Here is a 12338-nt window from a genome sequence, read left to right on the forward strand (position 1 = left end):
AAGTATAAACTAAGGAAGGCTAATATGGAAGTAGAATCATGTCATTAATCAAGAGCATAGATTTTCAGTTTGAGAACATGATTTCATTCCTTTTCAGTGACACAGCTCCTTCGCGTGCTCAGATTTTTTCTCCTCATGCTCACATTTTGTGCTTGCATTGAAATGTCTTCTGCTTTCTCTCAAAATGTCTGCTTGAACTAAAAAATCACATGCCTGTGTTCACATTTGTCCTTCCTGCACACAAAGATTTCGCTCCCATTCAAATGTGCCCTCTGCGTGCTCAGATCTAACTGCACGCGCTCAGAACACACACCTGCTCACAGGTCAAGTTCTGCTCTCGGATCTCTCCTCTGCTCACGGATTTTTCTTGCATCAACACTGTCAACCAATAGAAGGCCGGCTACTGTTGACCAATCAGATTATCCCCGCTTCTTTGCAGGTGCGTTCGCTGTACTTCAAGGAGCGTCGCATACGGGCGGGCACTGTTTCTACCGGGTTTATCTACTTCGTCCTCCAGGCTGTTAAATGTGGTGGTTCCCTTTATTTTATGACGACTTTTGGAATGAAATATCAGTTAATTAATACATGAGCGCCCGTGCTTTTCATTACAATAGCTACATCAACATAAAGTAGAACAATAGCTGCTCTACTTTTGCCATATTAGCCAGCTACCCAGGCAGCGGGATATATCTTCTATAGTATAAATACTGAGGGGTGAGCATGATCGTGACGATAGTACAGCAGTTAAGACCTTCATATTATGCTGCTTTTTGCATCCCGGCCCGGCCGGCACCCTCACTCGTGTAATGAATGAAAAATACGCTCTCATCATAGCGTAATTTTCATTACACCTTTTTAATAATGTTAATGTTTACCCATCATCTCTTGTTAAGCGTTGCAGTGAGAGAATCTGCTGGGTACACGGATTCTACTACTGCAGGGTTCTCAACCTTTTGCAAGCTGGGCCCCCAAAGCTGGTTCATTGCAGTTGCCCCCCCAGAAGAAGAAGAAAGAAAAAAAAAAAAACAGCTGTCTAGAACCTCCACAGGCAGTGGTGGTTCTAGACCAGTTTTAATAGGGGGGCCAGGTTGGAGCCGGCTTTTTTGTTAGGGGGCACATACAACCCGGAAAAAAGGATAAATCCCTCATTCAGACAAAGCAGTGTTTACAATTTCAGCAATTTCGATTGGGTAGTAAACTGCTGAGACACTTTAATTCTGCCTTTCCCTTCAGAACAAAATCATTGCAAGAAATCTGTCATTGTGATATTAATGCAGACTCCCTGTCAGGGGGGCCACAGGGGGTCCAGACTCAGAGTTACAGGGGCACTGACCCCTGTTGGCCCCCCCTAGAACCGCCCCTGGCCACAGGCCTTGTTTTTGTGAATGAAATATCTGGGGGCGGGTCAGTAAGGTAACGCTGAGTGGCCTTGATGCCTGTCAGTCATGATGAGTCGCGTCTCGTCACCTCTCTGCTGTGTCTGCAGCTGAGCACTGTGATGCCTGTCTCTCTCCCCGACCAGGCGAGCTATCATACCGTAAAATACCAAATAATAGCCGGGCGTTTATTTGTTTCAATCACTTAACAGACCAGGCGTTTATTTGTGACAGGAGTTTAATTCCTTCCTCTCAAAAATCCAGAATGAAAATGTTACAAACTTCTCCAGCTTCTCTGTGAATTCTCTGGCATCATTCTGCAAGTGAAGTTGTTGCGGCGGAGGAAACGATTCATCCAACCAGCACTCGCTGCAAACTCCTCATCTCTGCTGTCACTCACGGTGGCGGACATTTGTTTCTCCATCGCCCTGATCATTTTGCAGGACACTCTCTCGTGGCTTGCCCGTTTGCTGATAACTCATCCCCGCATGTTTATCTCAGGCTCCTCTCTAGCCTTCTTCCTCCCTCCAGCAGGCAGCCTGGCCCTGTTGCTGTCCTCCTCGGACAGACGCTGAAGCTCAGTGTCTCTCACTCTCTTCTGGTCGACAGAGAAACGTCTAGCGGCTGCTTCTCCAGAGTTTTCCTCTGCATATTTTAAGACAGAAAGTTTGAATTTCAAGTGGTACTTTTTATTTTGTTGCTGCACCGGAGCCATGGCGATCATCAGTGTGATACTGACTAACAGAAAGCAGCACAACGCGTGAAAAAGGTGAAGAAGAAAATCGTGCAGTGTCAGTGGTCACGTCTTCTTCCTCGATTTAAAAAAATAAATGAATTAGACCCGACATTTATTTGGAACCAGCGGTTATTTATCAAAATATACACCTGCACCCGGCGTTTAAAGGGACCCTGCGGTTAATTGAAACGCTGCTATTATTTGGTAATATACGGTACATTTACACCCCGCTCTGTACGCCGGGCCGGGATGCGAACCAGCGTCCCATGATGCAAAAAGCAGCATAATATGAAGGTCTTAACTGCTGTACTATCGTCACGATCATGCTCACCCCTCAGTATTTATACTATAGAAGATATATCCCGCTGCCTGGGTAGCTGGCTAATATGGCGAAAGTAGAGCCGCTATTGTTCTACTTTATGTTGATGTAGCTATTGTAATGAAAAGCACGGGCGCTCGTGTATTAATTAACTGATATTTTATTCCAAAAGTCGTCATAAAATAAAGGGAACCACCACATTTAACAGCCTGGAGGACGGAAGTTGATAAACCCGGTAGAAACAGTGCCCGCCCCGCAAAGAAGCGGGTATAATCTGATTGGTCAACAGTAGCCGGCCTTCTATTGGTTGACAGTGTTGATGCAAGAAAAATCCGTGAGCAGAGGAGAGATCCGAGAGCAGAACTTGACCTGTGAGCAGGTGTGTGTTCTGAGCGCGTGCACTTAGATCTGAGCACGCAGAGGACACATTTGAATGCGAGCGAAATCTTTGTGTGCAAGAAGGAGAAATGTGAACACAGGCATGTGATTTTTTAGTTCAAGCAGACATTTTTGCTCCAAGTCTTTTTATTCATATCTGTACATAGAAAGATAATGTACAAAGTACATATATTCAAAGGTATAAATGATCAGGAGTAATACAAATATAAACAACAGCCCCCACCCCCACTCCAACGGAGCCCCATCCCTGCAACAATATTACTGCACCATTCGACAATCTTGTATTGAGTTGGTATGCAGCCACTTGTATTACATGCATCACATACAATTCTATATTTATAAAATAAAATAAAAAAAATTTATTTTTGAAAATGACACAATTGGAATAGCAAGAAAATAATAGTTGATTAAAACAAAACAGCATGATAAACAAGTAAATAAATAAATAAATAAAATAAAAAAAAGAACATCAACAGGTGATTGAAAGTGGTCCTTATGGGTTTCAAATTATACATAATACAGGATCAATCATATAGAACACCAAAATTAGTGACATCTTATTTCTCTATATAACTTAAAAACGGTCTCCATGTAGCATGACATTTTTGAATACATCCTCTTGTAGAGTAACGAATCTTCTCTAGTACCAAATGGTGTAGAAGGTCATTAATCCACATCTTAAAGGTAGGGGGAAGTTTCTCCTTCCACTTAAAAAGTATTCATCGCCTAGCAATAAGAGATGCAAAAGCTATCCTATTCTGTGCCTGGCGGTTAAGGTGGGTATCTTGTGGAGTTATTCCAAATATGGCAGTAATGGCAGAAAGTTCAATGGGTACTTGTAAAACATCTGAAAAAGTTTTAAATATTGACTGCCAGAAGTTGTCTAGTTTTGAACAAAACCAGAACATATGCGAGAGGGTGGCTGGTGCTTGCCTGCATCGATCACAAATGGGATCGACGTTAGGTGCGAACTTTGCTAGTCTCACTTTAGACCAATGAAGACGATGCATGACCTTGAACTGGATAACTGTGTGTCGCAAGCAGATTGAAGAGGAATGTATTCTATCTAAAGCTCTTTCCCAAATCTCCTCAGGAAGTTCAAACCCCAAATCTTCCTCCCATAGAATCTTTAATGATGTCAAAGGTTCCAAATTATATGCATTTAGTAAGGAATATACGTTCCCAGTATTCCCTTTGGAACCTGAATTAAGCTTCAGAATGGAATTTAGGAGGGTATTGGGTGGTTGGGATGGGAAGTGAGTAAATGATGTTGATATGAAACTACGGAGCTGCAAAAATCTAAAAAGATGAGAGTTTGGGAGGTTAAATTTAAGCTTTAGTTGATCAAAAGATGCAAAAATATTATCAATAAATAGATTCTCTATTGTGGCAACTCCTCTATTAGCCCATTCATGAAAAGCACCATCTATGATTGATGGCATGAACTGGTGGTTTTTGTTATAGGAGCACAAGTGGGCAGGTCCTTGAGAGAAAAACTTTGTCTGAACTGTGTCAGAATTTTAAAAGAGTGTTTCACAATTGGATTTGAGGTGAATTTAGATATGGAATCCAAAAGAGGAAGTTTTGAGTATAGAAGTGAGTGTAAAGAAGTATGAAGACAAGAGAAGTTTTCCATTCGTAACCACTCAGGGGTGGTGTCACCAGATGGAGAATCTTTCCAAAACAACATAAGCAGACATTTTGAAAGAAAGCAGAAGACATTTCAATGCAAGCACAAAATGTGAGCATGAGGAGAAAAAATCTGAGCACGCGAAGGAGCTGTGTCACTGAAAAGGAATGAAATCATGCTCTCAAACTGAAAATCTATGCTCTTGATTAATGGCATGATTCTACTTCCATGGGCTAAAACCACAGAAGAAGAAATGGAAAGAGGTAAGAAGGTGCGAGAGAGAATTGTTTGGAGAACGAGATTGCGAGAGAGAAGTGAACAGAGTATTGGTGGATTAGCAGGAACTGTACAGTGACTGTAACCATCATGGGTGACAGTACGGATGGAGATAGTGATATTATGCCATGGCAGGATGTCAGTAGAAAGAGGACGGATAGGAGTGACAGCTCTGGTAGTGCAGCTTCTGGCTTGGAGGCGGCGACATGGTTAAAAAACTAAGGAGGACAACATGAGGAGGGAGAGTGAACAAACAGAATGGAAAGTAATGATAGTGTTCAAAAAAGAAGAGGAACATTTTCACCAACTGAAACTGACAAAAGCAACTGAAAAAGAAATGTGGAACATCACGTTTGCTAAATACTTGAGATCAGATGCAAAGAGATCAGTTCCTCAGAGCAGATACATTAGATGGAGACAAAATCAGTGCTCACATCCCAGGAAAATGATCAAAGCTTAGAGGTGTTATTTATGATGTTCCTTTGGCAATGTTGATGGATGAGATAGCTCAAGAAGTAAAAGAGGGAAAGATGGTGAAAGCTGCAAACACAAAGAAAGTGGCTGAAATCAGACAGTCTGTCAGTCGTCCTCCAGTTTGAAAACAGTGAGTGTAAGAAAGTAAGAATGGGATATTTGAGCTGTGATGTGAGAGAGTTTATCCCGGCACCATTACCATGTTTCAAGTGTCAGAGAATGGGACACACTGCAGGACAATGTGAAGGAAAACTAAGATGTGCAGGTGAACATGAATATGGAAAGTGTGGCCAAGACACAAAAATCAGATGCTGTAACTGTGGTGGTGAACATAGAGCTGCTTATGGAGGGAGTCCTGTTCAAAGGCAAGCCAGAGAGGTGCAGAAATATAAAGTAACAAACCAGGTGTCTTATAGCGACGCAGGTAAAAAGTAAAGGAAAGTGAGCGAGCCAGACTCAGTGCTGTGCACGTGATGAATAGTGCAAGAGAGTCTGAGAACCAACAAGAAGAGATTCTGCTTCCTACACCAAATCCATTCATAGATGCAGATTTGCATCTTTGGAAACTTTGTGATCTTGAATTGAATCTAAAATCAGTTTTAGTGAGTTTTTATTAGTTTGGCTTCACAACATGAGTTTGTATAGATGGAGCCACTGGTGGAGCTGCAGAGTTTAAGAGGTGAAGTCACGACGTCTTTATTGAAGCAGCAGCACGTTGTCATTAATATTAATGAGAGCTCTTTGTCACCTTTTGTATTTTAGAGGTTTTAACCTGCGTCCTGTTGGGTTCAGATGTTTGGAGTTTCCGTTTTCTCATTTTCTTTTTGAACACATTATTAATCACTGAATGATTTCAAGCAGGAACATTGTCTTCTAAACTTACATCATTTATTCTTTATTCAGATTGGAGTACTGCAGTTTGTCAGAGATCAGCTGTGCTTCTCTGGCCTCAGCTCTGAAGTCCAACCCCTCCCATCTGAGAGAGCTGGACCTGAGTCAGAACTACAACCTGAAGGATTCAGACGTGAAGCTGTTGTGTGATTTTCTGCAGAGTCCAGACTGCAGACTGGAGACTCTGAGGTCAGACAACATGTTTTACTTCTGTGCTCAGATTAAGATGATGTGAAAGTTGTGGTGACACTAAACTGCAGACATCAGGCTGATATTATACTGATCCTCACTGAGTATCTTAATGTGGAGCTGCACATTTAAAACCTTCATATAACAACAAACATCTACACTGGATGTCAAGTTTTTAAAATAAATGATAATGATAGATTTATGAAGCTATATGATGCTTATACTGACTGAATAGTTTAAACTGAAGATGATTTGATTTTCTGACTCCACTTTTCCTAAAAAATGAAAATAAATAAAAAGTAAAGTAGATGTGAGATTTACAGTTATTATGGTGGCGAGACTGATGGTAGCATAATCTGAGAGCTCCCAGAAGGATCCGGTTCTTTCAGCACTTTGAAGAACTTTACACACCAATTTTATCATAAAATATATGTGGAAGTATAAACTAAGGAAGGCTAATATGGAAGTAGAATCATGTCATTAATCAAGAGCATAGATTTTCAGTTTAAGAGCATGATTTCATTCCTTTTCAGTGACACAGCTCCTTCGCGTGCTCAGATTTTTTCTCCTCATGCTCACATTTTGTGCTTGCATTGAAATGTCTTCTGCTTTCTTTCAAAATGTCTGCTTAAAGTAAAAAATCACATGCCTGTGTTCACATTTCTCCTTCTTACACACAGAAATTTCGCTCGCATTCAAATGTGCCCTCTGCGTGCTCAGATCTAACTGCACGCGCTCAGAACACACACCTGCTCACAGGTCAAGTTCTGCTCTCGGATCTCTCCTCTGCTCACGGATTATTCTTGCATCAACACTGTCAACCAATAGAAGGCCGGCTACTGTTGACCAATCAGATTATCCCCGCTTCTTTGCAGGTGCGTTCGCTGTACTTCAAGGAGCGTCGCGTACGGGCGGGCACTGTTTCTACCGGGTTTATCTACTTCCGTCCTCCAGGCTGTTAAATGTGGTGGTTCCCTTTATTTTATGACGACTTTTGGAATGAAATATCAGTTAATTAATACACGAGCGCCCGTGCTTTTCATTACAGTAGCTACATCAACATAAAGTAGAACAATAGCTGCTCTACTTTTGCCATATTAGCCAGCTACCCAGGCAGCGGGATATATCTTCTATAGTATAAATACTGAGGGGTGAGCATGATCGTGACGATAGTACAGCAGTTAAGACCTTCATATCATGCTGCTTTTTGCATCCCGGCCCGGCCGGCACCGTCGCTCGTGTAATGAATGAAAAATACGCTCTCATCATAGCGTAATTTTCAGTACACCTTTTTAATCACGTATGTTTACCCATCATCTCTTGTTAAGCGTTGCAGTGAGAGAATCTGCTGGGTACACGGATTCTACTACTGCAGGGGTTCTCAACCTTTTGCAAGCTGGCCCCCAAAGCTGGTTCATTGCAGTTGCCCCCCCAGAAGAAGAAGAAAGAAAAAAAAAAAAACAGCTGTCTAGAACCTCCACAGGCAGTGGTGGTTCTAGACCAGTTTTAATAGGGGGGCCAGGTTGGGGCCGGCTTTTTTGTTAGGGGGCACATACAACCCGGAAAAAAGGATAAATCCCTCATTCAGACAAAGCAGTGTTTACAATTTCAGCTATTTCGATTGGGTAGTAAACTGCTGAGACACTTTAATTCTGCCTTTCCCTTCAGAACAAAATCATTGCAAGAAATCTGTCATTGTGATATTAATGCAGACTCCCTGTCAGGGGGGCCACAGGGGGGTCCAGACTCAGAGTCACAGGGGCACTGACCCCTGTTGGCCCCCCCTAGAACCGCCCCTGGCCACAGGCCTTGTTTATGTGAATGAAATATCTGGGGGCGGGTCGGTAAGGTAACGCTGAGTGGCCTTGATGCCTGTCAGTCATGATGAGTCGCGTCTCGTCACCTCTCTGCTGTGTCTGCAGCTGAGCACTGTGATGCATGTCTCTCTCCCCGACCAGGCGAGCTATCATACCGTAAAATACCAAATAATAGCCGGGCGTTTATTTGTTTCAGTCACTGAACAGACCAGGCGTTTATTTGTGACAGGAGTTTAATTCCTTCCTCTCAAAAATCCAGAATGAAAATGTTACAAACTTCGCCAGCTTCTCAGTGAGTTCTCTGGCATCATTCTGCAAGTGAAGTTGTTGCGGCGGAGGAAACGATTCAGCCAACCAGCACTCGCTGCAAACTCCTCATCTCTGCCGTCACTCACGGTGGCGGACATTTGTTTCTCCATCGCCCTGATCATTTTGCGGGACACTCTCTCGTGGCGTGCCCGTTTGCTGATAACTCATCCCCTCATGTTTATCTCAGGCTCCTCTCTAGCCTTCTTCCTCCCTCCAGCAGGCAGCCTGGCCCTGTTGCTGTCCTCCTCGGACAGACGCTGAAGCTCAGTGTCTCTCACTCTCTTTTGGTCCACAGAGAAACGTCTAGCGGCTGCTTCTCCAGAGTTTTCCTCTGCATATTTTAAGACAGAAAGTTTGAATTTCAAGTGGTACTTTTTATTTTGTTGCTGCACCGGAGCCATGGCGATCATCAGTGTGATACTGACTAACAGAAAGCAGCACAACGCGTGAAAAAGGTGAAGAAGAAAAACGTGCAGTGTCAGTGGTCACGTCTTCTTCCTCTATTTAAAAAAATAAATGAATTAGACCCGACATTTATTTGGAACCAGCGGTTATTTATCAAAATATACACCTGCACCCGGCGTTTAAAGGGACCCTGCGGTTAATTGAAACGCTGCTATTATTTGGTAATATACGGTACATTTACACCCCGCTCTGTACGCCGGGCCGGGATGCGAACCAGCGTCCCATGATGCAAAAAGCAGCATAATATGAAGGTCTTAACTGCTGTACTATCGTCACGATCATGCTCACCCCTCAGTATTTATACTATAGAAGATATATCCCGCTGCCTGGGTAGCTGGCTAATATGGCGAAAGTAGAGCAGCTATTGTTCTACTTTATGTTGATGTAGCTATTGTAATGAAAAGCACGGGCGCTCGTGTATTAATTAACTGATATTTTATTCCAAAAGTCGTCATAAAATAAAGGGAACCACCACATTTAACAGCCTGGAGGACGGAAGTTGATAAACCCAGTAGAAACAGTGCCCGCCCCGCAAAGAAGCGGGTATAATCTGATTGGTCAACAGTAGCCGGCCTTCTATTGGTTGACAGTGTTGATGCAAGAAAAATCCGTGAGCAGAGGAGAGATCCGAGAGCAGAACTCGACCTGTGAGCAGGTGTGTGTTCTGAGCGCGTGCACTTAGATCTGAGCACGCAGAGGGCACATTTGAATGCGAGCGAAATCTTTGTGTGCAAGAAGGAGAAATGTGAACACAGGCATGTGATTTTTTAGTTCAAGCAGACATTTTTGCTCCAAGTCTTTTTATTCATATCTGTACATAGAAAGATAATGTACAAAGTACATATATTCAAAGGTATAAATGATCAGGAGTAATACAAATATAAACAACAGCCCCCACCCCCACTCCAACGGAGCCCCATCCCTGCAACAGTATTACTGCACCATTCGACAATCTTGTATTGAGTTGGTATGCAGCCACTTGTATTACATGCATCACATACAATTCTATATTTATAAAATAAAATAAAAAAATTTTATTTTTGAAAATGACACAATTGGAATAGCAAGAAAATAATAGTTGATTAAAACAAACAGCATGATAAACAAGTAAATAAATAAATAAATAAAATAAAAAAAAGAACATCAACAGGTGATTGAAAGTGGTCCTTATGGGTTTCAAATTATACATAATACAGGATCAATCATATAGAACACCAAAATTAGTGACATCTTATTTCTCTATATAACTTAAAAACGGTCTCCATGTAGCATGACATTTTTGAATACATCCTCTTGTAGAGTAACGAATCTTCTCTAGTACCAAATGGTGTAGAAGGTCATTAATCCACATCTTAAAGGTAGGGGGAAGTTTCTCCTTCCACTTAAAAAGTATTAATCGCCTAGCAATAAGAGATGCAAAAGCTATCCTATTCTGTGCCTGGCGGTTAAGGTGGGTATCTTGTGGAGTTATTCCAAATATGGCAGTAATGGCAGAAAGTTCAATGGGTACTTGTAAAACATCTGAAAAAGTTTTAAATATTGACTGCCAGAAGTTGTCTAGTTTTGAACAAAACCAGAACATATGCGAGAGGGTGGCTGGTGCTTGCCTGCATCGATCACAAATGGGATCGACGTTAGGTGCGAACTTTGCTAGTCTCACTTTAGACCAATGAAGACGATGCATGACCTTGAACTGGATAACTGTGTGTCGCAAGCAGATTGAAGAGGAATGTATTCTATCTAAAGCTCTTTCCCAAATCTCCTCAGGAAGTTCAAACCCCAAATCTTCCTCCCATAGAATCTTTAATGATGTCAAAGGTTCCAAATTATATGCATTTAGTAAGGAATATACGTTCCCAATATTCCCTTTGGAACCTGAATTAAGCTTCAGAATGGAATTTAGGAGGGTATTGGGTGGTTGGGATGGGAAGTGAGTAAATGATGTTGATATGAAACTACGGAGCTGCAAAAATCTAAAAAGATGAGAGTTTGGGAGGTTAAATTTAAGCTTTAGTTGATCAAAAGATGCAAAAATATTATCAATAAATAGATTCTCTATTGTGGCAACTCCTCTATTAGCCCATTCATGAAAAGCACCATCTATGATTGATGGCATGAACTGGTGGTTTTTTGTTATAGGAGCACAAGTGGGCAGGTCCTTGAGAGAAAAACTTTGTCTGAACTGTGTCAGAATTTTAAAAGAGTGTTTCACAATTGGATTTGAGGTGAATTTAGATATGGAATCCAAAAGAGGAAGTTTTGAGCATAGAAGTGAGTGTAAAGAAGTATGAAGACAAGAGGAGTTTTCCATTCGTAACCACTCAGGGGTGGTGTCACCAGATGGAGAATCTTTCCAAAACAACATAAGCAGACATTTTGAAAGAAAGCAGAAGACATTTCAATGCAAGCACAAAATGTGAGCATGAGGAGAAAAAATCTGAGCACGCGAAGGAGCTGTGTCACTGAAAAGGAATGAAATCATGTTCTCAAACTGAAAATCTATGCTCTTGATTAATGACATGATTCTACTTCCACGGGCTAAAACCACAGAAGAAGAAATGGAAAGAGGTAAGAAGGTGTGAGAGAGAGAATTGTTTGGAGAACGAGATTGCGAGAGAGAAGTGAACAGAGTATTGGTGGATTAGCAGGAACTGTACAGTGACTGTAACCATCATGGGTGACAGTACGGATGGAGATAGTGATATTATGCCATGGCAGGATGTCAGTAGAAAGAGGACAGATAGGAGTGACAGCTCTGGTAGTGCAGCTTCTGGCTTGGAGGCTGACAAGCATCACACATTTTGTGAACTCACTGGACCTGCCATCCATTGGAACAGAACATGATAAAGTAATGACAGGTAAGATAATGAAACAAGAATTAGATAATGTCATATCAAGACTACAGTTAAGATACCAGGTGTGGATGGATACCCAGCTGAATGGTGCAACACATTCAGAGAGATACTAACAGCAGTATTATTGAAATGCTTCAGTTTTACACTTAAAGGTGGAGAAACACCAAAATCCTGGAGACAAGAAATAATTTCCATAATCCCAAAGATGAAGATAAATCTGAGTGTAGTTCATACAGACCCATATCAATACAAAGTTCAGACTGCAGACTGTACACCTCAATAATTACAACAAGACTTGAGAACTTACTTCCTGACATAATAGATGACGACCAAACAGGATTCATCAAGAACAGACAGACACAAGATGATGTAAGACGGGTTTTACACTTAATGGAACATCTGAGCAAAACTAAAGATAAATCTGTTGTTCTCAACCTCGACACCGAAAAGGTATTTGATTCTGTTGGCTGGAATATTTATATTTATCACTGCAAAGATTTGTCTTTAACAGCTCAGTAATTCTATTTTAAAGATCTTATATCACTACAGCCAGAATACAAATAACTTTTAATCACATTTCCCCAGAATTCATCCTGACATAT

General features: G+C 41.6%; 1 protein-coding gene across 1 annotated transcript in view; it reads left to right on the top strand.

Moving 5' to 3' along the window:
• LOC115569873 (NACHT, LRR and PYD domains-containing protein 14-like) overlaps positions 1–12338 on the top strand; it is a 55170-nt gene that overhangs the window by 37203 nt on the left and 5629 nt on the right. Inside the window, exon 26 of the mRNA XM_030398071.1 lies at positions 6114–6290. Within this exon, the coding sequence (XP_030253931.1) occupies positions 6114–6290 (177 nt within the window). The remainder of the gene's footprint in view (positions 1–6113; positions 6291–12338) is intronic.

Source organism: Sparus aurata, chromosome 19 (assembly GCF_900880675.1).
Source record: "Sparus aurata chromosome 19, fSpaAur1.1, whole genome shotgun sequence".
In the NCBI taxonomy this organism is placed as follows: domain Eukaryota; kingdom Metazoa; phylum Chordata; class Actinopteri; order Spariformes; family Sparidae; genus Sparus; species Sparus aurata.